Source organism: Brassica napus, chromosome A6, assembly GCF_020379485.1.
Source record: "Brassica napus cultivar Da-Ae chromosome A6, Da-Ae, whole genome shotgun sequence".
Lineage (NCBI taxonomy): Eukaryota > Viridiplantae > Streptophyta > Magnoliopsida > Brassicales > Brassicaceae > Brassica > Brassica napus.
This window is the reverse complement of record NC_063439.1, coordinates 26,661,563-26,684,191: the sequence shown is the minus strand read 5'-3', so window position 1 is coordinate 26,684,191 and position 22,629 is coordinate 26,661,563. Positions and strand designations below refer to the sequence as shown.

The following is a 22,629-nucleotide window of genomic DNA, read 5'->3' as shown; positions in this document are numbered from 1 at the left end:
GGGCCTTTGTGTCGGTTGGCCGTGGGCCTTTGTAAGGTTAATGGGCTTTGTCTCTTTATTTATCTAAAATCAATTTGAGTAAAAAAAAGAAGAGTTTCAGATAATGTTGGTATCATTTTCAGAAGATCATTCTGCTGCTTCTTTGTAAGTTGTTAACCGACAATCATAAACTTATTAATCGATAAATCGTATATATATGGTTCTAAAGAGATACAAAATATATATATGATTCAAGTTCCAAGAGAAACCATTACACACAACATGACCAGATGAACATCAAAGAGGAAGGAGAGATAGTTTAAGTGAAAACGCATACAACAACGCAGAACAATCAATGGTTTGCTGCTAAACAACTTGAGGATCATTTTTTTTTTTCGTGCGACTAAGAGACAGCAGAGGAGACGCCAACACATCTGGAAGCACAGATACTATCACTCCTCACCAGACAAGCTGACCGTTTAACCGGAGTTGCTGCTGCTTTGTCTACTTGTGCCGTCTTCTTTGATGATAACCCAGTCTCTGTGTTTGGAGTCTGTGGAGGTGTAAACACCACTGAAGACGAAGGCAATTGTGCGTGAACCGAATCACCACCCTCGTCCTCTGATGAGCACACCCGTTCTCTGCAACAAAAACCAAAGTAGAGTGGGGTTATATATAAGCCTTTGATTCGCTTAAACAGTTTCAACAAGTAGTAACTAACCTTGGAAGTGACGTGTACTTCCTCTGGATTGGTGGGGAGTTACGTTCCTCCTCATTGTCGTCGTGTTCTTCCAGTCTTGCAAACTCTTGTTTGAACTGGTCAACTCCGCTGGAATGTCAAAACCGATTCACAGGAATCAGACAAAAGTTTTTTTCCCACTAAACAAACCAAGTTTTTATATGGAAGTTAGGTCAAACCTGGGGTACATAAAATGAGAGTTGATGTTCTCTTCTCCTTGTAGATACTCTTGCAACATCTGTGGATGGTACTCCAAAATCTGTTTCATATCCATAAAGAGAACTAGTCAGTTCAAGTGAATTCCTCAAACTCTAATCCTATTATAGTCTTCAAGCATGTGTTATGACTTACCTCTCTGTACATGAGCTCCCTCACATCATCCCGAGTCAACTTCCTCCTTTCAAACTCAAACTCTAGCTTCGAGATGGGTTGCCTCGAAGGTTCGTAGTCCACATTTGCCAATCCTTGAAAATACGGATCAGCCAACGCCTGAAGAAGTAAGCAAGCAAAAGCATCAATAATCATTAAAATGAATGAATAAAACAAAAACATAGCTTCAGCTATTTCTCTCCTCTTACCTCTTCAGCAGAGGGACGGTCCTTTGGATCAAAAGCAACTAAACGCTGAAGCAACTTCAGCGCCACAGGATCAATATTGGGGAACTTATGAGTGAAAGGAACAGGATCCTTTCTCCTCATGTTACTCAAATACTTTCTAGCCTTCTCATTCCGAATCTACATTTCCATTACAAACAGACAGCCTCATGACACGCAAAACTTAAAAAAAAACTTGCAAACAAAGCAAGTTTGTCTGGGTGAGAGAAGCCTCTTGTATTGTACTGCGAGTTAGCTTAAACAAAACAAACCCTGGATAGAGTAATCGGTGATGGAGTTCCAAGCAGATCCGTGACGAGTTCAAGCTGGTGCACAACGTTTTTGCCAGGAAACAAGGGCTTCCCAGTTAGCATCTCTGCAAATATGCAGCCAACGCTCCACATGTCAATCGCTGGCGTGTACTGCACACATACATACCCAATTCCATTAGCTCTCACAGATTACGCAAAAGGACGCCTTATATGGAAAACGGAACAAGTACTTACGTTGGAATAGAAGGAACCACAGAGCTCTGGAGCACGGTACCATCTTGTAGCAACATAGTCCTTGCAAAAAACAACATGACAAGACTGGTTACTTAGCATAAGTACTTAAATCATTTGTAGTCAACTGCATATTGACATACATACCTCTCTGTTACAGAACAATACACTAACTAATTATAAAAGCATTCACAAACTCTCTGCATTAAATGAATTGGTAACTTTAGGAGAGATGGATATAGAGATGCATACAGTCCAGAAGACGGCAGAAGGGGAATCAGTGAAGGAGACACGAGCAAGTCCCAAATCACAGATCTTGATTTTGCAATCAGCATTAGCCAGGATGTTCTTAGGCTTCAGATCTCTATGGAACACATGAGCTATACACACAACAAACAAGGAGCCGAAAGACGATAAGAAACAGTGTGATGGACACAAATCACAAGAGCTATCAAGGGGACCAAGAAAACTTACCTGAGTGCATGAATTTTAAGCCACGAAGAAGTTGGTACAAGAAGAATTGATGATGCTGAGGAGTGAGGTCGTCATTTACCTTTAAGACATGGTGAAGATCCGACTCCATCAACTCAAAAACAACATAGATATCTTTGAACTCCTTGCGGCAAGGAGGCAGCATGATATGTTTGATCTCCACGATATCGGGATGTTTGAGAAGCCTGAGCAGCTTGATCTCCCTGAGTATCCTTATAGCGTCAGAGACGTGTTCAAAGACATTGGTCATCTTCTTGATAGCAACTTTGCCACCAGTGTGGGGACATTCGGCAGAGGCAACAACACCATAGCTTCCTTTTCCGACAACTTCTTGGATCTGGTATTGGCTTGCTTCGCCATACTCGGTGAAAAACTCTTTCTCCAACATGATGATTCCTTACTGTTTTAACAAACATTCCCATCATAAACTCAATTAAAATCAGAAAGGATTGTACTTTGTGTTCAAGAATCTAAGAGACAAACACACAGGAGGTTGATTCAGCTCAAATTCAACAAAAAAAAAAAAAAGGATTGTACTTTCTTTTCAAGAATCTATAATTCAGACATCCACAACTAAGAACCGTAGATCTAAAAAAATAGAAGGAAACATCAAAATTCAAAGAGGAAAGAGCAAAAAGGTCAGACCTTTAGATGAATCTTTGGATCAAAAGAGTAATCCACACGAAGAAGCTGCAAGGAGGAAGATTGATGGATGTCTGCAAATTCAAAGAATGGCCACACGCAATTATTTATATATGAATCGCTTTAAAGACAACCACCAGCTCATTGTAGCTTTTCGTGATTACTCCATTTTAATTTTAACACACACACACCTTTTTAAAATAAATGACAAGATTACCTTTAAAATTATCAATTTTTTTCTAAACGTGTTTTTATTAAAAGGAATAATTTCACAGCAAATGATCAAAGTTAGCTAAAAACTAAAAAAGTGTGAAAACAGAGAATTAAAACGATTTACAAAAGCAAACAAACAAATGGAATAAAAATGCGAGCCATCATACCTTATCTTATCTTTTGATTCCCCAAGTTTCATGGAATGATAATAATTCAAGACATGTGAACGAGCGAGAGAGCGAAGATATGATATTTATATATAAAAGTAATGGAAGGCACGGCCCGTCGCCGATCTGTCTTTTTCATTATTTCTCACCTAACCTTGCAACGACGCCGTTTCTGGAGGATCAAAGTAAGTCCCGAGGAAGTCTCCTTCCCTTGTTCAGCGTTTCCAACTTCTCCCACCATTGTTGACCTGACCATCTTTGAAATGGCGTCGTTTCAAGACGGTGCTTAATACGGAACTAAACGATGTCGTTTGATTGCTATCTCTGGCCTTTAATTTACTCTATGGGGCCGTAATCTTGTGGCCGTAAATTTGCGTTAATTTTGATTTGATTCATTATTTATTGTGATTAGCAAATATTTGGATCAAACTAAATATTAAAAATTAATATTTGTTAAAAATGACACATTAAAAAATTTAGAGTTGGATATCTGTTCTGCTCTGACTTTTATACAAATAAATATATATATTTACAATTAAATATATAATTTTAAATGTATTATTTTGTGTGATTATTATTTTTACATAAATTTTTTACTTTTATGTATAAAATATTAAATTAAGAAAAAATATAAAATCATTAGACAACGACAATTTAAAAAATATATATATATATATATAAAATTATTTTTAAAAAAGTGGAGCACATAATTTTACTAGTCTTTACTTTTTATATGTTATATCTGTAAAAAAATATTAATTGAAAATAAACAAAATGGACGTGATATTAGTACATATTCATAAACATTTGTAATTTTTTGTAAATTTTATGGCTATCTAGTTTCAGATATTCATATTTTTCTGAAACAATCAAATCGAAAAAAAAAAGTTTTCTTCTGAATAAAAACATGGAGTAATTTCATTAAATATAGTATTACGAATCAAAGCCGGCAGAAAACAAAAGATTAAAATTATAACTATTAATAATTTAAGCCAAATATTTTTAATCAAAAAGTATAGAAAACAATCTATAAATTTAACTGAGACTGTAGAACTAAAAAAACTTTAAACTACTAACAATAAATCTTTATTTTAGAAAACTGAAATTTATCGGTTTGTGAATCTTGTGATGGGATCAAATGATTTTTCCTGTATCAGACAATATACTAAAATCGGATATTCATCACCAAATGCTCAATTCCTTGTTTATTATGATATGTCTGACTCAGACCTAAACTTATAGGGATTCTTTTCACTAAAAAACTTTTATAAAAAATTATTGGAATTGAATTAGACATATATTATATTTTCTTTATGTGAAAGTTGGATTGTTTATTTATTCTAGCGCTATTGAACCCAGGTCCAACCATCGGTCTTTTTTCACTATAATAATTTTATCATATTTAAGAGTTTAAGATACCCTTATACGGTATATTGTTAGGATCTTTTCAAACCTACGCATTTTTAAAAGATCAAACTAATACACATTAAAAAAAATAACTTTTCTGAGCCCCATAAAACTTATAGAATGTTGCTCACTGGTGACTTGGTCTACTCTGTTAATATTTTCATTACGCCGTATATATGGAGCTTATTTGTTTTGTACCCAAAAGTCAGTATTCATAATCATAGCCAATAATAAGTGGCAAGCTTTCATAATCATTCAAATTATTTAATCTTAGAAAATGAAAGCACCCTTGCTACGTCATAAGATCTTGTTACAAAATCAAGTTACATAAACCAGCTGACCTGAGCTGAAGTGACAACTTACAAAAAAAAGAAACAGCTGTTGTTTTTCTTTTTTGGTCAACAGACAGGTGTTGTTAAAACTTCCCAATTTGACGGAAGAGAATATACGAGACATGACAAGGACATAAATCATGTATGTACTACACATCTTAGAAATTTTTTAAAAAAATAATTTGACATGATATTTGTTGAGACAAGTTTTCAAGCATTTATCCGGATAACTCATAATTAAGTTATGGGATTCAAACCATTGGCCGATGAAATTCAGATACAATCGGAAATGATGCCCTTGATTTTCAAAGGTAACGCTTTTTTTTGGATTGTAAAAGGGAAGGATAATGTAATCTGTCAGCCTCTTGGTAAGTTTTATTTGGACTGAATAACGTAATCTCTACTTCTTCATTTACAGACTATTGCTGACAAAACGACTGCCAAAGAACAAAACTGCTTGTATTTCACCTGGATGCAGCTTTAAGGAAGTTAATCTAAAGCATTCACGTTTACTCTGTTAGTTTACAATTTTTATGATATAAAGCATTCAAGTTTCTCGCAAGGCCCCTTAGAATTTCTCTCATTATACAAACACAAAAAGCTACGGTGGAAAACAAACAACAATTAAAAAAAAAAATCAAAAGAGCATATGTTGATTTCAAGCCATTCGTATGTATCGTCTCGTGGGGTCACTTAGAGGCTATATTCTTTACCTATGAGGCTATGATCCCATTTACCATCAAGAAATAATACAAAACCACTACTAGCAACACGAACAACAAAAACACCACCAACCAGTTTATTCCATCTGCATTTTCATTAACAAACACACAGTTTTAGTTTTGATTGGTAATCCAGGACAAAGTCTAACAAATCATGACTGGTTAGTATGGTTTTCGTTAAATTTGAGTAAGGTAATAAGAAGGAGGGATAAGAAGAGAAATGGCAGAATATACGTACTTGTTTCAGGATTTTGATTTTTTTCAATGACGGTTAGCTTTGCTCTTGAGTCAAAAGATACTGACACTAAGCACCTGCAAAACCAAAACCCAAATAAAAACTTCTTGAATGTGAGTTTCCCATCATTCTTCCACAACTTTATCTATTTGTTTGCTTAGAATTTTAAGCATTATCATTAAATCGGTAGCTATACAGTGAAAGCTAGATACTTAATGAGTAGAGAATAAAACCTTGAATCAGGGGAGAAAGTAAGTGCGGTGACCAAACCGAGATGAGCTTTCTTAACGAATTGATGAGTCTTCATTTTTGTTGAACTAATTATCAAAACATCTCCTTCAAGGGTTCCGCTGCATTAAGAAAAATAGTATGACAACCAATATTAGAATTAGTATAACATTAGTTTGGTCCCAAGAATGCGAAAAAGAAAACTTACAATGCAAGAAATTTTCCATCAGGTGAGACATTAAAGGCCGTAATAGAGTAGTTTTTCAAAAGCTTTGATTGTTTTCTTTTCCATGATGTTGTATCCCATGTTATAATACTCCCACCACGTTCTACTCACACCAGATTCATTATGATCGTGACAAATGGAAAAGGGGAACTAAAATCATATATTATATCTTGCGCTGTCAAAATGTAAGTTTACCAGTCTTTGCAGCAATATAAAGAACTTCATCGCCTGAATTGTCAACGGAGAATCTGCAGGAGGCAAACATCTCGTCCTGCAACTCATCAGAGTATAATACAAGAATGTTACAACTTTGTATACAAAGTTAAAAGAGCAAAAAAAGAAAAAACCCACTGACCTTCTCTTTTGATAGACTAGCAACGGCAGTAGAAGCATTTACGTCCCAAACCCGACAAAGTGGACCTCCAAGAGATACAAGAAACTTACCACTTTCGCTGCAAATCCCAAAAACCATCAATATCAGGCAATTTGTTTTACAATCATTGTTTGTTCGGAGATGAATCATTTCTCATGAATAGAATGAACCACTTTCTGAAGAAGGCAAAGTTTCCTCATTGGATAAGAGAAAGAAAGCTCACCTGAAAGTAAGGTTTTTAACTTCTCCATGTGCCTTGGATTCATTAAGTATCGTTATCATACTAGGCCATTCAAAAATCCTCAAAGTTCCATCCTGTACTGCCATCAAAACAAAAAAATTGCATAAGAACCACCAAAACTCCATTCTCTGTTGTTCAAGAGAGACTGAATCTACCAATACCTCCCCACCAGTAGCAAGCAAAGACCCCTCCTGATTAAACTCCAGAGCTAACTGTTGTCCAACATCTTCTAACTCGTTAATCACTTCCTCCAACTCTTCACCCTCCCTTGGCCTCATAATGTTCTCCCAATCAAACCGTCTGCGTATCAACAAGTAACTATCACACATAACATTCAAACTCACATTCTAAATTACAAAACCTAAAGAAGATATTCGATTACAAAATCACATACTTGCAACTCTCTGGCAATGCGCAGATAAGACCACCTTCCCGAGGATGAACAGCCATTCTATAAGGAAGACCACTGACCACAACCCTACCCACCTGAAAATTCAAAAATCAAATAATCAAATCCTGATTAGTGTGAACAGAGAAACGTTCACGCTTACAGGTTGTTCCAAGAGAGAATTGGTTTCGAGATCAACACGACAGATTACGATGACGTTAGGAATCCCGCTTCGCCCCTCTCCGCCTCCGCCGGCCAACGCGATGCAGCTCCGGGAGGCCGACGGCTCGATGCAATCTTCGGAATTCTCTTTATCGATTTTTGATCTAACGGTATCTTCCGCGATCCAGTCCGCGGCGTATATCGGAAAGCCGTAAGTCTGCGTATTCGCCATTGCTCCTCCTCTCCTCTCCTCCCCTCCTTCGAGTGCGAGCTTAATATGCGAAGTCTTCCTCCTTCTCTGATTCGTGGAGACACGTCACACATAAAGAAAACAGCTAGTTTCCTACAAACGATAAATTTTGTTGGAATAAGCCATTTCTCACAAATTTCCGGCCAAAACATTCGTCGGTTATATTTCGTCGGAAATAAAAATATTTAAATAAAATCTGTTTTTTTAAAAAAATAATTTATAAAGTCTGTCAAAAATTTCATCAGAAATAAATCCGTCGAAAATAAATTCGTTGGAACTACGTCGAAAAACTGTTCATCATAATTTCGTCGGAAATTTGTCCGTTAGAATTTCGTCGGAATTTTATCCGTCGAATTTCGTCAGAAATTCCGATAAAATTCCAACATATAAATTTTAAAATTATAAAAACGTTTTTGTAATATAATTATTTTTAAAAATCATTTATAATAAATATTTTTAATTCTTTATATATATATAATTAAAATTAGAAAAACATTTTTGTAGTATAATTGTTTTTTAAATCCTTTATAATAAATGTTTTTATAAAGTTTTAAAAACATAAAACGGTTTATAAATTGAAAATATTTTAAAACAAAGAGAAAACATTTTTAAAAAAATTTTAAAAACTTTTTGTAATTGAAACCTTTTTGTAATAACTGAAAAACGTTTTAATTAAATCTAAAAAAATACAAAAATATTTTATATATTGAAAAGGTTTTAAAAAAGGTGAAAAAGGTTTTGATAAATTTTAGAAACCAGAAAACGTTTTATAAATTATATAACAAACTTTAAAAAAAAAATTATATCAACTTGACTTGAATCTTTTCGGATGAGAAGATTTCATCCGAAATTTATTTTCATGATTCATATCTGAAAAGAAGAAAAAAAGTGAATCGTTATTTAAATTTGGTGAGAGTTCGTATTTAGCTTTTTAGAGCACTCAGAATTTTAAATTTCAATTTTTTTTTTGAATTATACAGAGGTATCCTAGCCCCACATAAGTGATCCAGACTAGTCATGTGTTGCTACGTGTCGGTTTTCTGTCCCTGGCGATGCCGAAATGTTAATTCCCCAGTGGCCGGAATTCGAACACAGGTGGCAGTACTCACAATTGTAAAGCTTTTACCATTAGAGCTAGAAGTCTCGGTTTTTGAATTTCAATTTCAGCTGAATGAAAGATACTTAGTCGCTAATAACCAATGATCATCAAAATTAAACTTGATGAGTTTAAAGAAAATGTGATTTTGTAAAATAATAAATTGAGAAAATTTTGATGAAATTAAAGAAGAAATAAAATATAATGGAGTTGTGTGTGTGACGAATGAGAGAAGAAGAAACAGAAAATCGATTCAAAGAATTTAAAGCATCAATTTTGGTTGTTCATAGTATTTGGCAAAATTAATGGTGAAGGTATTTATGTAAATAGTTAAAAAGTGTTAAATTTATTTGAGACATTATTTTGGTTTTTCTTGAAAACTGCTTTTGACAAAATGAGATATTATTGAATATCATGATATGTTAGAGATGATATTGGTAGAAAATGGCAAAATACAGTGACGTTAAAAAATTATTAGTCTTATGTTTGACAAAAAAAAAGATTTTTTTTTTCCAGGTTAACCAAATGCAACTAAGAACAATATATCATGATGTTCTTTAACACAAGATTCATTTCCTTAACAATATAAATTATTTTCTTACAGTCATAGATTCCTTTTATTGTGAGTTACTTAACTAAAGATATATTCTAATGATATTATCCCATTATTTTTTTAAAAAATGTTAATTGAGATATTTGTGCCCATATTTGTTTGTGTTGAAAATAGATAAAATGATATTTTTCTTAAATGACTTGATATGTTATTAGGATAAAAATAGCAAAATAAGGTAAGGTGAAAATCTGTAAATCTTCTATTTGACCAGAAATTTGGGTCATTTTTCCGATTTACCCTTCAATTAATAACAATATATCATAATGCAATTTCTAATATATATATATATATATATATATATATATATATATATATCATAATGCAATTAAAAATAATATATCATAATCTTCTTAAACCCAAGATTCATTTTCTTACCAATATAATTATAATGATATTATTTTTTTTTTTTTGAAAAAGCATTCATAAATCAGGACAAGACAATGATATTATTTTTGTGAGAGACTAAGAATGAGATATTGTTTTATATAATACCTAGCCAAAACCATTATTGTAACTATTGTTTATTATATTAAAGATCATTACAAAATAAATAAATAAATAAATGATAAATAAATAAATAGGTAACTCCTTATATATAAATACGTATAGAATTTTATATTTACTAAACAAAGAGTAATAGTTTTTTTTTTTTTTTTTTTTTGATGTACGTTTTTTTTATTTATATGAAACACTAATAATCAATCAACTCTCTCCCCCACCCACCCAAAAATAAGTGGACATAATCAAATACATAAATCTGGATAACACATATGTAATACACTAATACATACATGTATATATATTCACATCTCACCTATTGGGAACTCATATTGGCAGATAAAGGTGTCCATAATGGCTTCACTTGGCTTGATCCTCTTTCTTTCCTCGGTTCTTCTCATGAGCCTTTGTCAGCTTCCTACAGCTACTGAGGATGATAGAAAGGCAAGTCATTGCTGTTATATATATGTCTCGTTACCATATTTAACCATCTATGTTTGTCTATGTTTTAGTGTATTCATCGTCATAGCATTTTGTTTTTGACGCATGCAGGTGTATATTGCTTACATGGGAGCTTTTCCTGAAAAAGCTTCTTACTCTCCTATGTCTCACCATCAGAATATCCTTCAAGAAGTTATCGAATTAAGGTATTAAGACATATATGACTCAAACCTCTCTCAGCTTTGTTTCTTGTTGCTTACGTCATCGTCTCTCACTGGTTTTATCTTTTTGTTCCGATCGAAGTTCCGTAGAAGATTCTTTGGTCAGAAGCTATGGAAGAAGTTTCAACGGTTTTGCAGCCAAACTCACTGAATCTGAGAGAGACAAGCTTGCTGGTGAGATATATAAACTAGTATAACTAAAAAGATTAGGTAACTCATAGTTTTAAATGCTGATGGTTTTATGTGCAATGTGAAGGCATGGAAGGTGTGGTTTCGGTTTTCCCAGACACCCTTTATAAGCCTCTTACGACAAGATCTTACGAGTTCATGGGACTTGGTGACAAGAGCAAGCGTGTCCCTAACATCGAGACTGATATAATAGTTGGTGTAATTGACCACGGAATCTGGCCTGAATCCAAGAGCTTTTCAGACGAAGGCATTGGCCCAATACCGAAAAAATGGAAAGGAGTTTGTGCTGGAGGAACTAATTTCACATGCAACACGTAAACAACAATTTTCAATTTGTACGATTAAAACATATGGAAGTTAACTGAACCTAATCTATAAATTGTACAGGAAAGTGATTGGAGCACGATATTATGTGCAAGACTCAGCAAGGGACAACGATTCACACGGGTCACACACGGCTTCAACTGCCGCCGGAAACATAGTAGAAGGAGTGAGTATGAACGGGTTAGCCAAAGGAACTGCCAGAGGAGGTGTGCCTTTAGGTAGAATAGCTATTTACCGAGTTTGTGAGCCAGTAGGTTGCAATGGCGCATCAGTGTTAGCTGCATTTGACGATGCTATTGCGGATGGGGTAGATGTTATAACCATTTCCCTTGGAGGTGTGGTTCTCGATCTCTATGTTGATCCTATCGCTATTGGATCATTTCATGCAATGACCAGAGGGATTGTTACCACAGCTGCTTTTGGGAACGCTGGCCCTAATCTTCAAACTGGACAAAACGTTGCACCCTGGATCATATCCGTGGCTGCCGGTTACACTGATCGAAAATTTGTTACTACTGTTGTTAACGGAGATGCCAAAGCCTTCCCTGTAAGAAGTTTTTATTTAACTTGTTTCGTTTTAGTTAATCTGTGAGGAGTATAATTGTTGTCACCAGTCAGTCTTTTGATTTAAGTAATTAACCATACAGGGAAAATGGATCAATGACTTTGACTTAGAGGGACAAATGTATCCTTTGGCGTACGGGAAAACTGCTTCAAATAGCTGTACAGAGGAGCAAGCAAGGTAATTAACTTGTGTCCACGGCTTGAGCCCTAACTTGTCGCTCAAGAATATTCCTAGTGACCTAGCTCGTGGTGTAAGAAACATATGAAAACGTCACGCTGTGAATATAACTTGATCTTCTTATATTGTATTTCTAGGTTATGCGCTAGTGGTTGCCTGAACACGGTGCAGGGAAAGATCGTTGTGTGCGATACCTTGAACAATGTTACGGAATCTAGAGAAGCGGGTGCAGTTGGAACCATCCTTTATGATTTTCACATTCCTGCTCCTGATCCAATTCCGCTCGCAGTCTTAGATTATTCCAATTTCGATGCATTCACATCTTACGTGCTCACCTCACCGTAAGAAATTCTTTCCATATAGTTAAAACGTTATTTGGTTTAGATTCGTTAACCACATTTTTTTGGTTTAAATGTTACGGAATCTAGAGATCCTCGAGGAACTATATTGAGGAGTAAGACAGTTAAGGACAACGATGCTCCGTTCGTTGCTTCCTTCTCTTCTCGTGGTCCAAACAGTCTCTTTAGCGATATCATGAAGGTACGTACACCACTCCTATAATTAACAATGTTCACATAATTGGGAGAAATTAATGATCAAAGTCTTGACATTAAAAGGTTTATATATAATATACATGCAGCCGGATATTACGGCTCCAGGGGTGAATATATTGGCAGCATATTCACCGATGTCTCCAACCGCAGTTCCTGGACAAAGCATGGATTACTATTTCATGTCCGGAACATCTATGGCTTGCCCTCATGTCGGAGGTGTAGCGGCTTACATCAAAACATTCCATCCTGATTGGTCTCCTTCTGCTGTCAAATCTGCTATCATGACTACTGGTAATTATCAAATATCAAACCAATATATTTATTTCCCTCAAGAAAGAAAGAACGTATAGTGATGTGAGCCTTTTAATTTTGTTTTGTTGTAGCTTGGCCAATGAACGCATCGAAAAATGCAGAAGCTGAGTTTGCATACGGATCTGGACATGTTAACCCTACAGCGGCAGTTAATCCAGGGCTTGTTTATGAAATATCCAAAGAGGATTACTTAAACATGCTCTGCTCTTTGGACTACTCAGCCAATGGGATTAGTATTCTCGCCGGTGGAGCCTTTACTTGTTCCGAGGAATCAAAGGTCAACGTGAGAGATCTCAACTACCCTTCAATGACAGCCCTATATCCATCTGGGTCAACTGAAGGTGTCATATTTACAAGAACGGTCACAAATGTTGGGAAAGACGGATCCACTTACAAGGCAAAATTGTCTGGGGATCCTAAACTCAACATCATCGTTGATCCAGAAACGCTCTCTTTCGACTCATCAGGGGAGAAGAAATCTTTCAACGTTACAATCCCTTACAACGGTCTTGGGCATCTTGATAGTTATGGTCATATGTCTGCGTCTCTGGTTTGGTCGGACGGATCACACAATGTAAGAAGTCCTATCGTAGTGTATTCTATTACGCTTTGACCCAAAACCCAGCAATATATAAAATCATGGGTTATATTGTGTTTCAATTAAACATATGTTACATTGTGTGCTCATTATATTGTGTTTCAATAAAAGCATGTGTTTTCATTTTAAGTCGATGTTAGAACTCACAGGTTATTTGAGTTAAAACTCAGGTTCTTTCAGTAATCAAGAACGGATTCTGTATGTGACAGTTAATGAAATCAATCTGACGGAAACACTAATTATCCTTTCTTGAACTATCACCAGTTAACTTGCTAACTTCAGTAACTCCTTACTTGAACTTGCCCTTTTTATTACAATTATGAAACACGCTATTCACAAGAAGATTACTGGGATGCAGCTTTTCGCGTTGTGTGCTACCTTAAAAACAGTCATAGTCCATGCATACTTCTTTGCGTCAACACAGAGTTAACACTTTCAGCTTGGTGTGATGCGGACTGGCCCTCATGTCCGATTACTCATCAGTCACTCACACGATGGTTTATCCAGGTTCTCCTGTATCTTGGAAGACAAAAGAAATATGATGTCATTTCTCGCTCGTCTACCGAGGCAGAATACCGTGAAATGGCTGACACATTAAGCGAATTGTTGTGGTTTCGAGAGATACTTCCAGAAATGGGTATTATATGCAATGTGCCGATAGTGCTACACTCAGACAGCTTTTCAGCTATCAACCTGGCAGCGAACCCAATTCATCATGTTCGTACCAACGATTGTCATTTCATTCGTGACTGAAATCATTCGAGGTACAAATGCTACAAAACATGTATCGACTAAATCTTAACTTGCAAACATCATGACAAAAGCTATGGGTCGTCGTGAGTTTGAGGCGTTTCTACTAAAGCTGGATATTTGCAACTTCCACACTCCACCTTGAAGGAGGATATTGGGCCGTCTTAGGCCAATAAATGTATTGTGTAACCCAGATTGTATAAGGGGATTTAGGTTAAAGTACATACTTGTATTGTATATATGGCGCTTGTCTCCGTTACTTGAGAAATAAGAAGGATATTTACATACTGCTGAAACTTCTCGACAGGGTTTGGGTTATTTCAGCTTATTCTGTTCAATAGAGCTTACATGGATATATAGACAAAATAACTGTTACTAACAAAGAAATAAAAATATAACATGAATAATTCAAACTCATTTTAAATTTTTATTTCCACCCAATAATTCAAACTCATTTATTCTATAATAGAATTTTTTTTTTTTCAAAATTATATTAAAATTTATGATTTTTTATGATCTACAAATAGATACTACTCTCATTTCATTTTAATACATAAAAACATATTTTTCATTATAATCAACTATTTTAATTGTTTTAAGTAATATTAATTTTAGTATTATTTAAAAAAAGTATATAAATAAAATAAAAATTATTAAAAGTCATGTTATTTTAGTTTTTAAGTTAATTACAATTACATTATTAATTTGTAATTATTATATTATAAATGATAAATATATGAATTAACTGTAGCAAACTGAACTGTGGTTTTATTTTTTTCTGGTTTCCCACTTGTTAAAAGAGTATTCTGATATTAATAATGAGATCCATAAAAAATCGTTAAAACAAGAAAAATAAAAATGAAAAAAATAGACGGGATCCACCTAAAACTTTATCGCTGGAGAAAAAAAGATACATATGGATCAACCTATAATTAGTGTTAGCTGGAAAATGTAAATTAGTTTACTCAATATTCACCTCTACTAATTAAATCAATAAGTATAAACAATACAAAACTATTAAATTCACTCCGTCTAATTAAAACGATGAGTACAAAAACTTACAGTTAAACATATATAATATGCTCATATAAAAATATAATCTAATATAACTTATGGTTATTTGTTTCATCATATATCAGTTTCTCTCTTAAATAAAATAGTCGGAAGAATTCCAGAAAATATCAAGAAACCTTTAAAAAAAACTTTACTTTATATTATTTTTTGGGAAACAGTTATAAAATCATATTTAATAAATGCAAACTCATTTTTTTATCCACGAAATCCATCTTTATAGAACGCTTTTGTATTTTTCAGTATGCATTAAAAATTCCAATATATTTTTAACTTTATAGGTTACATTTAATAAAAATTACCCAAATGAATATAAATACATCTTTCTATATCATGTCCAACATATAAGTATATCTTAAATACATAAAAAATCAACAAAATTGTAAATAGATTACATTATCTTATATAAAAATATATAATCTTATAGCTAACAAAATTTGACCAAAATTTTAAAAAGAAACAAATCCCGTGCTTTCAAAGTGCGGGTCAAATCTAGTAATCTTCTTAAAACACAAGATTCATTTCCTTACCAGTATAAATTATAATGATAGTATTATCTTGCAAAAGACTAAGAATGAGATATTGTTTTATATAATACCTAGCCAAAACCATTCTATGTAACTATTTTGTTTTATATTAAATATCATTACAAAATAAATAAATGGATCATTCCTTATATATATATGTTGTTTTGTGGGTAAACTAACTAAATATATATTGTAATGATATCATCCCACTATTATAATTAAAATAAGTTATTTGAGATATTTTATTTGTTGAAAAATAGACAAAATGATTTTTTTTCCTAAATAACTTGATATGTTATAGATGATATAAGAAAACAGCAAAATAAGGTAAGATGAAAAATGGTAAATCTTCTATTTGACCAAAATTTTGGGTCCTTTTCCAAGTCACCCTGCAATTTGGATGTATACTATTTTTATACATCCAAATGCAATTGATAACAATATATCATAATCTTTTTAAACAAAAGATTTATTTCCTTACCAATATAAATTATAATGATATTATTTTTGTGAGAGACTAAGAATGAGATATTGTTTTTTATACTACATAGCCAAAACCATTCTATGTAACTATTCTGTATTATATTAAAGATCATTACAAAATAAATATTAAATTATAAATAAATAAACAGATAACTCCTTATATATAAATGCATATAGAAATTAAGATTTACTATAAAAAAAGCAGTAATAGATTTTTTATTAAATATGAAAACACTAATCAATCAAATTATCCCCCACCTCTCAATAAGTAGCCATATGAAATAAATATCAATTCATAATCAAGTACATAAATCTGGATAACATATATGTAATACAGACATGTATATTTATTCACACTTCACCTATTGAGAACTCATATTGGCAAATAAACGTGTCCATAATGGCTTCACTTGGCTTGATCCTCTATCTTTCCTCGGTTCTTCTCATGAGCCTTTGTCAACTTCCAACAGCTATTGAGGATGATAGAAAGGCAAGTCATTGCTGTTATATATGTCTCGATCGTTACCATATTTAACTATCTATGTTTGTCTTTGTGTTAGACTATATATTCATCGTAATAGATTTTGTTTTTGACGCATGCAGGTGTATATTGCTTACATGGGAGCTCTTCCTGAAAAAGCTTCTTACTCTCCTATGTCTCACCATCAGAATATCCTTCAAGAAGTTATCGAATCAAGGTTTTAAGACATGACTGAAACCTCTCTCAGCTTTGTTTCTTGTTGTTTACGTCATCGTCTCTCACCGGTCTTTTCTTTTTTAATTGTTCCGATCGAAGTTCGGTAGAAGATTCTTTGGTCAGAAGCTATGGAAGAAGTTTCAACGGTTTTGCAGCCAAACTCACTGAATCTGAAAGAGACAAGCTTGCTGGTGAGATATATGTTTATATAAAAAAAGATTAGGTAACTCACTATTATGGGCTATTTCAATGTTGATGTGTGATGTGAAGGCATGGAAGGTGTGGTTTCGGTTTTCCCAAACACCGTTTATAAGCTGCTTACGACAAGATCTTACGAGTTCATGGGACTTGGTGACAAGAGCAAGCATGTTCCTGAGGTCGAGACTGATATAATAGTTGGTGTACTTGACGGCGGAATCTGGCCTGAATCCAAGAGCTTTTCAGACGAAGGCATTGGCCCAATACCCAAAAAATGGAAAGGAATTTGCGCTGGAGGCACTAATTTCACATGCAATAAGTAAACAACACTTCCAATTTTCTTCTCCATTTTCTTGAGCGACAAGAAACGATTAAAAAACATGGACTAATCTAAATTGTACAGGAAACTGATTGGAGCACGACATTATGTGCAAGACTCAGCAAGGGACAAGGATTCACACGGGTCACACACGGCTTCAACTGCCGCCGGAAACATAGTAGAAGGAGTGAGTATGAACGGTTTAGCGAAAGGAACTGCCAGAGGAGGTGTGCCTTTAGGTAGAATAGCTATTTACCGAGTTTGTGAGCCAGCAGGTTGCAATGCCGCATCATTGTTAGGTGCATTTGACGATGCTATTGCGGATGGGGTTGATGTTATAACCATTTCCATTGGAGGTGGTGTTGTTAAAGTCGATGTTGATCCTATCGCTATTGGATCATTTCATGCGATGACCAAAGGGATTGTTACCACAGCTTCTTCTGGGAACGATGGCTCTAAACTTGGAAATGCAAGAAACGTTGCACCCTGGATCATATCCGTGGCTGCCGGTTACACTGATCGAAAATTTGTTACTACTGTTGTTAATGGAGATGCCATAGCCTTACCTGTAAGAAGTTTTTTTTCCTTTTTTTTATTACTTAAATCATCAGACTGACTAATGACAACAATCTCCTCAGATTAACTGAAACAAAACAAGTTAAATAAAAACTTCTTACAGGGAAAATCGATCAATGACTTTGACTTAGAGGGACAAATGTATACTTTGGCGTACGGGAAAACTGCTTCAAATAACTGTACAGAGGAGCAAGCAAGGTAACTTGTGACCCAAGGCTTGGCCCTAACTTGTATAAGGAACAGATGAAACGTCACGCGCTATGGATATAAACTTGATCTTCTTATATTGTATTTCTAGGAGATGCGCTAGTGGTTGCCTGAACACGGTGCAGGGAAAGATCGTTGTGTGCGATACTTGGAACAATGTTATGGAATCTAGAGAAGCGGGTGCAGTTGGAACCATCCTTCATATAAATGTTGTTGACATTCCTGGTCCTGATCCAATTCCGGTCGCAGTCTTAAATGATACCAATTACGAAGCATTTAGATCTTACGTGCTCACCTCACCGTAAGAAACTCTTCCATAATTAAACATTAATTCTTTGGTTAATTAGATTCGTTAACCACATTCTTGTATATGAAACAGAAACCCTCGAGGAACTATATTGAGGAGTAAGACAGTTAAGGACAACGATGCTCCGTTCGTTGCTTCCTTCTCTTCTCGTGGTCCAAACACTCTCTTTAGCGATATCATGAAGGTACGTACCAATCCTAACTAATAATATTCGCATAATTGGGAGAAATTAATGATCGAAGTCTTGACATTAAAAGGTTTATATATAATATACATGCAGCCTGATATTACGGCTCCAGGGGTGAATATATTGGCAGCATATTCACCGATGTCTCCAACCGCAGTTCCTGGACAACGCATGGATTACTATTTCATGTCCGGAACATCCATGGCTTGTCCTCATGTCGGAGGTGTAGCGGCTTACATCAAAACATTCCATCCTGATTGGTCTCCTTCTGCTGTCAAATCTGCTATCATGACTACTGGTAATTATCAAATATCAAACCAATATATTTATTTCCCTCAAGAAAGAAAGAACGTATAGTGATGTGAGCCTTTTAATGTTGCTTTGTTGTAGCTTGGCCAATGAATGCATCGAAAAATGCAGAAGCTGAGTTTGCATACGGATCTGGACATGTTAACCCTACAGCTGCAATTAATCCAGGGCTTGTTTATGAAATATCCAAAGAGGATTACTTAAACATGCTCTGCTCTTTGGACTACTCAGCCAATGGGATTAGTATTCTCGCCGGTGGAGCCTTTACTTGTTCCGAGGAATCAAAGGTCAACGTGAGAGATCTCAACTACCCTTCAATGACAGCCAAAGTTTCAGCTTCGTCATCTTCAGATATCACATTTTCAAGAACGGTCACAAATGTTGGGAAAGACGGATCTACTTACAAGGCAAAATTGTCTGGGGATCCTAAACTCAACATCAAGGTTGATCCAGAAACGCTCTCTTTCGAATCATCAGGGGATAAAAAATCTTTCACTGTTACAGTCTCTGGCAACAGTCTTGCGGGTATTTCTGGTATTGTGTCTGCGTCTCTGGTTTGGTCGGACGGATCACACAATGTAAGAAGTCCTATCGTAGTGTATACTTAATTACGCTTTGACCCAAAACCCAGCAATATATAAAATCATGGGTTATATTTTGTTTCAATTAAACATATGTTATATTGTGTGCCATTATATTGTGTTTCAATAAAAGCATGTGTGTTCATTTTAAGTCAATGTTAGAACTCTCAGGTTATTTGAGTTAAAACTCAGGTTCTTTCAGTAATCAAGAACGGATTCTGTATGTGACAGTTAATGAAATCAATGTGACGGAAACACTAATTATCCTTTCTTGAACTATCACCAGTTAACTTGCTAACTTCAGTAATTCCTTACTTGAACTTGCCCTTTTTCGGAGGAAGTTTGGAAGAGACTTACCCATAAGCTCCTATCTTTGGATTACACAACTGAATGGGGAGAGATCATTAGGCTCCTAACAAAGCAGACTTGGGACAAGACTCGGCTCTTTCTTCTCAGATACGTGTTTCAAGCAGCACTCTCTACCATCTGGAAAGAGAGGAATGGAAGAAGACATGGTGAAACCCCAAACAGTCCTGCTGCTTTGATTCGGTGCATTGACAAATTAGTCAGAAACCGAATTTCAAGTCTGAGACTCATGGGAGGTCGAAAACACACAAAGGCCATGGAAACATGGTTCTTACTTAGTTAGAGGATTCTTGAGTTTATCTTTTATTTTCTTTAGCAAACATCTCAGCTACTGTTACAGTCATTGTACAAAAGTAATTTTCTTTGAATAAATTTAACATTTATTCAAAAAAAAAAAGAACTTGCTCTTTTTATTACAATTATGAAACACAGAGTTAACACTTTCAGCTTGGTGTGATGCGGACTAGACCTCATGTCCAATGATCAGGACCGTCTCAAATTAATTTTAGACACTGTTCAAAAAATATATTAATCGTACATTTTATCAAATAATTTTAAAATTTAATAATTTTGTCTGATTTTTTTAATTATAAGTTCTAAATTTAGCATTATATCTAAAATTTTAAAGTTTTTTACCATAATTTATCTATATATTTTGAAAAATTCTTAAACATTTTATTTTTATATTTTGGGGACCCCGTTCAACCGTTCCACTTGCGCGTGCTGTTAGACGGCCCTGCCAATGATGAATCGTGGTGTATGGAAACTGATTCTGCAAAGTTGAAACGTAAGAGAGAGTGAAATTTGATTTAATGCGTAAGAGTGGAAACTGATTCCGAATGTGAATGAGACCTATTCATAAGCTGATCTTTTATTTGAAACGTAAGAGTGAAAATTGATTATGATTGTGAATGATAACTTTACTATTTCAAAAGTGATTTCTAAATGTGTTAGTAAAAGCCTTCTTGTTGGAATCCAAATCTGAAGCATGTGACTAATTGGCTATAGACAAAGGACAGACAAAATAACTGTTACTAACAAAAATATGAAAATATAACATGAAAACACAACATCGAACTCCTAAGTTTCGTTAGAAATCTGACTTCCAACAAAACATGAATATACACTCTTAAAGTCCTCACTCCTTGGTGGGTCTTCAGATTTTTAAAAAATAAAGTGTAAATTTGATACACACGCAGAGAGGTAAAACTAAGGTTTATACATTAATCTGCTCTTACCTATTTGATTCAATCTATAAAATCTTATGATTAAACATTCCTCTTACCTCCTCTAATCTACATCTCATGTATGCTGCTATGTATGTGCACTGTTTCGTTCGATGCTAGGAAATTATTACCGGTCTTGGTCAAATTCTGGCGAGAACAAATACATTATATACATTTTTACTATTGATTTCATCCAAAAAACTCCAATGTCGATGTTTCTCATACTATTTTTTTTTTGAAGAATGTTTCTCATACTGTTGAACCATCAGAAACAATTCATTATATGTAGAATATTCTAAATTTTCACAAGTTATGAAAATGCTAAGTGTGTCTCTTGTTGGCTTTTGTGTTCGTGGTAAGAATCATTTTTCTGATAAAATGTGATTGAACAAAAAAATATATGTTGAAACTCTTCTTACTTCTCATCATTGCCTCGAATTCTGGCTTTATAAATTGTCTTAATCTATTGTCTAATTGTTTTGTGGTCATCAATTAAGTGATTGAGATATCAAGATAGATTATGTATCTAGAGTTTTGGAAAAATATTCAGATGATTTTCAAAAATACATATTATTTGGATCTATATATTATAGTACCTTATACATTCAAGCTTGTGGTTAAGTTATTGACGTGTCATTACATTTCTAAATTTTATTATCTCATCAAAACATTAGAAAGTGGCATATAGTATTTTACTAAATTTGGAATCTTCTCATATATCCCTTATATATAAATAATTGTCGCTGTTACCAACCACTCCCTCTCGGCTCTCTCCATCTCAGTTGCACATGCAAGCAAACACAGCCACAGGCTAATTCCGTGCAACCTCACGTCAGACCATGATTAACCCAAATTTATAGGATGGGGTTCTTAGCTTCAGGTAAGAATAGTTTCTAAGAGATATTAAAAACTGTATCTTAAATAAAAAATATAAAAAATTTAGCCAAAAAAAAGAAAAAAAAGTCAAATCATGAGTTAAAAACCTCAAATTAAGAATTCAGATTAATCATGTTCTTGTTAGTTAAACAATACTAACTTTTTTTTTTGTCAACAAACAATGCTAACTATTTTGTAATTATTACTTGTTAAATATTCCACTAGATAATTTTTTTTGGGGTACAATTACACAACTTCCTCATACAGTTATACACAAATCACATTTTAAGCTCTAAAGGTATTCAAATTACAACGTATTTTAATATATTATTTGTATAATTATGTGGGGATTATGTCATCCAATCTACATCAACTCATAAGTCAACTATTTTAATCGTTAGCATTGTAAAAGTTTTGTTTTTTTTTTTGGCGTCCAAAGTAAAATTTTATTAATCTATAGTTTCTAAAA

At 34.2% G+C, this 22,629-nt stretch overlaps 4 protein-coding genes across 6 annotated transcripts; 2 read left to right on the top strand and 2 right to left on the bottom strand.

Annotated features, from left to right (window-relative positions):
- Positions 1-168: 168 nt before the first annotated feature.
- LOC125575586 (mitogen-activated protein kinase 17) lies at positions 169-3,552 on the bottom strand. 2 transcript variants are annotated; one of them, XM_048781339.1, is made up of 11 exons: positions 3,329-3,552; positions 2,952-3,022; positions 2,289-2,706; positions 2,067-2,194; positions 1,818-1,877; positions 1,584-1,733; positions 1,297-1,452; positions 1,070-1,207; positions 898-977; positions 701-808; positions 169-620 (listed from the first exon to the last, which is right to left on the bottom strand). In XM_048781339.1, the coding sequence occupies exons 3-11, from the start codon at positions 2,692-2,694 to the stop codon at positions 383-385; spliced, it is 1,464 nt and encodes a 487-aa protein (XP_048637296.1). In that variant the 5' UTR covers positions 2,695-2,706; positions 2,952-3,022; positions 3,329-3,552; the 3' UTR covers positions 169-382. The 2 variants fall into 2 exon arrangements, with proteins under 2 accessions (XP_048637296.1, XP_048637297.1); XM_048781340.1 differs by lacking the exon at positions 3,329-3,552 and adding an exon at positions 3,166-3,219.
- A 1,956-nt stretch (positions 3,553-5,508) lies between these two features.
- LOC106402892 (SEC12-like protein 2) lies at positions 5,509-8,023 on the bottom strand. Of its 2 annotated transcripts, none has more exons than XM_022710670.2 (10): positions 7,644-8,023; positions 7,487-7,578; positions 7,254-7,410; positions 7,075-7,166; positions 6,834-6,930; positions 6,674-6,749; positions 6,461-6,581; positions 6,258-6,374; positions 6,028-6,101; positions 5,509-5,875 (listed from the first exon to the last, which is right to left on the bottom strand). In XM_022710670.2, exons 1-10 carry the CDS (start codon positions 7,872-7,874, stop codon positions 5,781-5,783), a joined length of 1,152 nt encoding a protein of 383 aa, XP_022566391.2. In that variant the 5' UTR covers positions 7,875-8,023; the 3' UTR covers positions 5,509-5,780. The 2 variants fall into 2 exon arrangements, with proteins under 2 accessions (XP_022566391.2, XP_013699162.2); XM_013843708.3 differs by having other exon boundaries at positions 7,254-7,392; positions 7,644-8,019.
- A 2,488-nt stretch (positions 8,024-10,511) lies between these two features.
- On the top strand, positions 10,512-13,603 carry LOC125609843 (subtilisin-like protease SBT4.2). The gene is made up of 9 exons (XM_048781338.1): positions 10,512-10,746; positions 10,844-10,935; positions 11,018-11,264; positions 11,338-11,821; positions 11,922-12,016; positions 12,154-12,357; positions 12,445-12,556; positions 12,657-12,861; positions 12,954-13,603. Exons 1-9 carry the CDS (start codon positions 10,646-10,648, stop codon positions 13,493-13,495), a joined length of 2,082 nt encoding a protein of 693 aa, XP_048637295.1. The 5' UTR covers positions 10,512-10,645; the 3' UTR covers positions 13,496-13,603.
- Positions 13,604-16,253: 2,650 nt separating this feature from the next.
- LOC125609842 (subtilisin-like protease SBT4.2) lies at positions 16,254-19,819 on the top strand. Its single transcript, XM_048781337.1, has 10 exons — positions 16,254-16,801; positions 16,915-17,009; positions 17,108-17,199; positions 17,279-17,525; positions 17,610-18,093; positions 18,205-18,299; positions 18,400-18,609; positions 18,688-18,799; positions 18,896-19,100; positions 19,193-19,819. The coding sequence occupies exons 1-10, from the start codon at positions 16,712-16,714 to the stop codon at positions 19,717-19,719; spliced, it is 2,157 nt and encodes a 718-aa protein (XP_048637294.1). The 5' UTR covers positions 16,254-16,711; the 3' UTR covers positions 19,720-19,819.
- The last annotated feature ends 2,810 nt before the right edge of the window (positions 19,820-22,629 follow it).

Coding starts and splice junctions, on each gene's coding strand:
- LOC125609843 (XM_048781338.1), top strand. CDS start 10,646: ATGCAGGTGTATATTGCTTACATGGGAGCTTTTCCTGAAAAAGCTTCT. Junction 12,358..12,444: donor TCTTACGTGCTCACCTCACC/GTAAGAAATTCT, acceptor TACGGAATCTAG/AGATCCTCGAGGAACTATAT. Junction 12,862..12,953: donor ATCTGCTATCATGACTACTG/GTAATTATCAAA, acceptor GTTTTGTTGTAG/CTTGGCCAATGAACGCATCG.
- LOC106402892 (XM_022710670.2), bottom strand. CDS start 7,874: ATGGCGAATACGCAGACTTACGGCTTTCCGATATACGCCGCGGACTGG. Junction 7,411..7,486: donor GCATTGCCAGAGAGTTGCAA/GTATGTGATTTT, acceptor TATGTGTGATAG/TTACTTGTTGATACGCAGAC. Junction 6,375..6,460: donor GATGGAAAATTTCTTGCATT/GTAAGTTTTCTT, acceptor TTCTTAATGCAG/CGGAACCCTTGAAGGAGATG.
- LOC125609842 (XM_048781337.1), top strand. CDS start 16,712: ATGGCTTCACTTGGCTTGATCCTCTATCTTTCCTCGGTTCTTCTCATG. Junction 17,200..17,278: donor TGAAAGAGACAAGCTTGCTG/GTGAGATATATG, acceptor TGTGATGTGAAG/GCATGGAAGGTGTGGTTTCG. Junction 18,094..18,204: donor GAGATGCCATAGCCTTACCT/GTAAGAAGTTTT, acceptor AACTTCTTACAG/GGAAAATCGATCAATGACTT.
- LOC125575586 (XM_048781339.1), bottom strand. CDS start 2,694: ATGTTGGAGAAAGAGTTTTTCACCGAGTATGGCGAAGCAAGCCAATAC. Junction 1,878..2,066: donor CTTCTGCCGTCTTCTGGACT/GTATGCATCTCT, acceptor GTTTTTTGCAAG/GACTATGTTGCTACAAGATG. Junction 809..897: donor TCTCATTTTATGTACCCCAG/GTTTGACCTAAC, acceptor TTGACATTCCAG/CGGAGTTGACCAGTTCAAAC.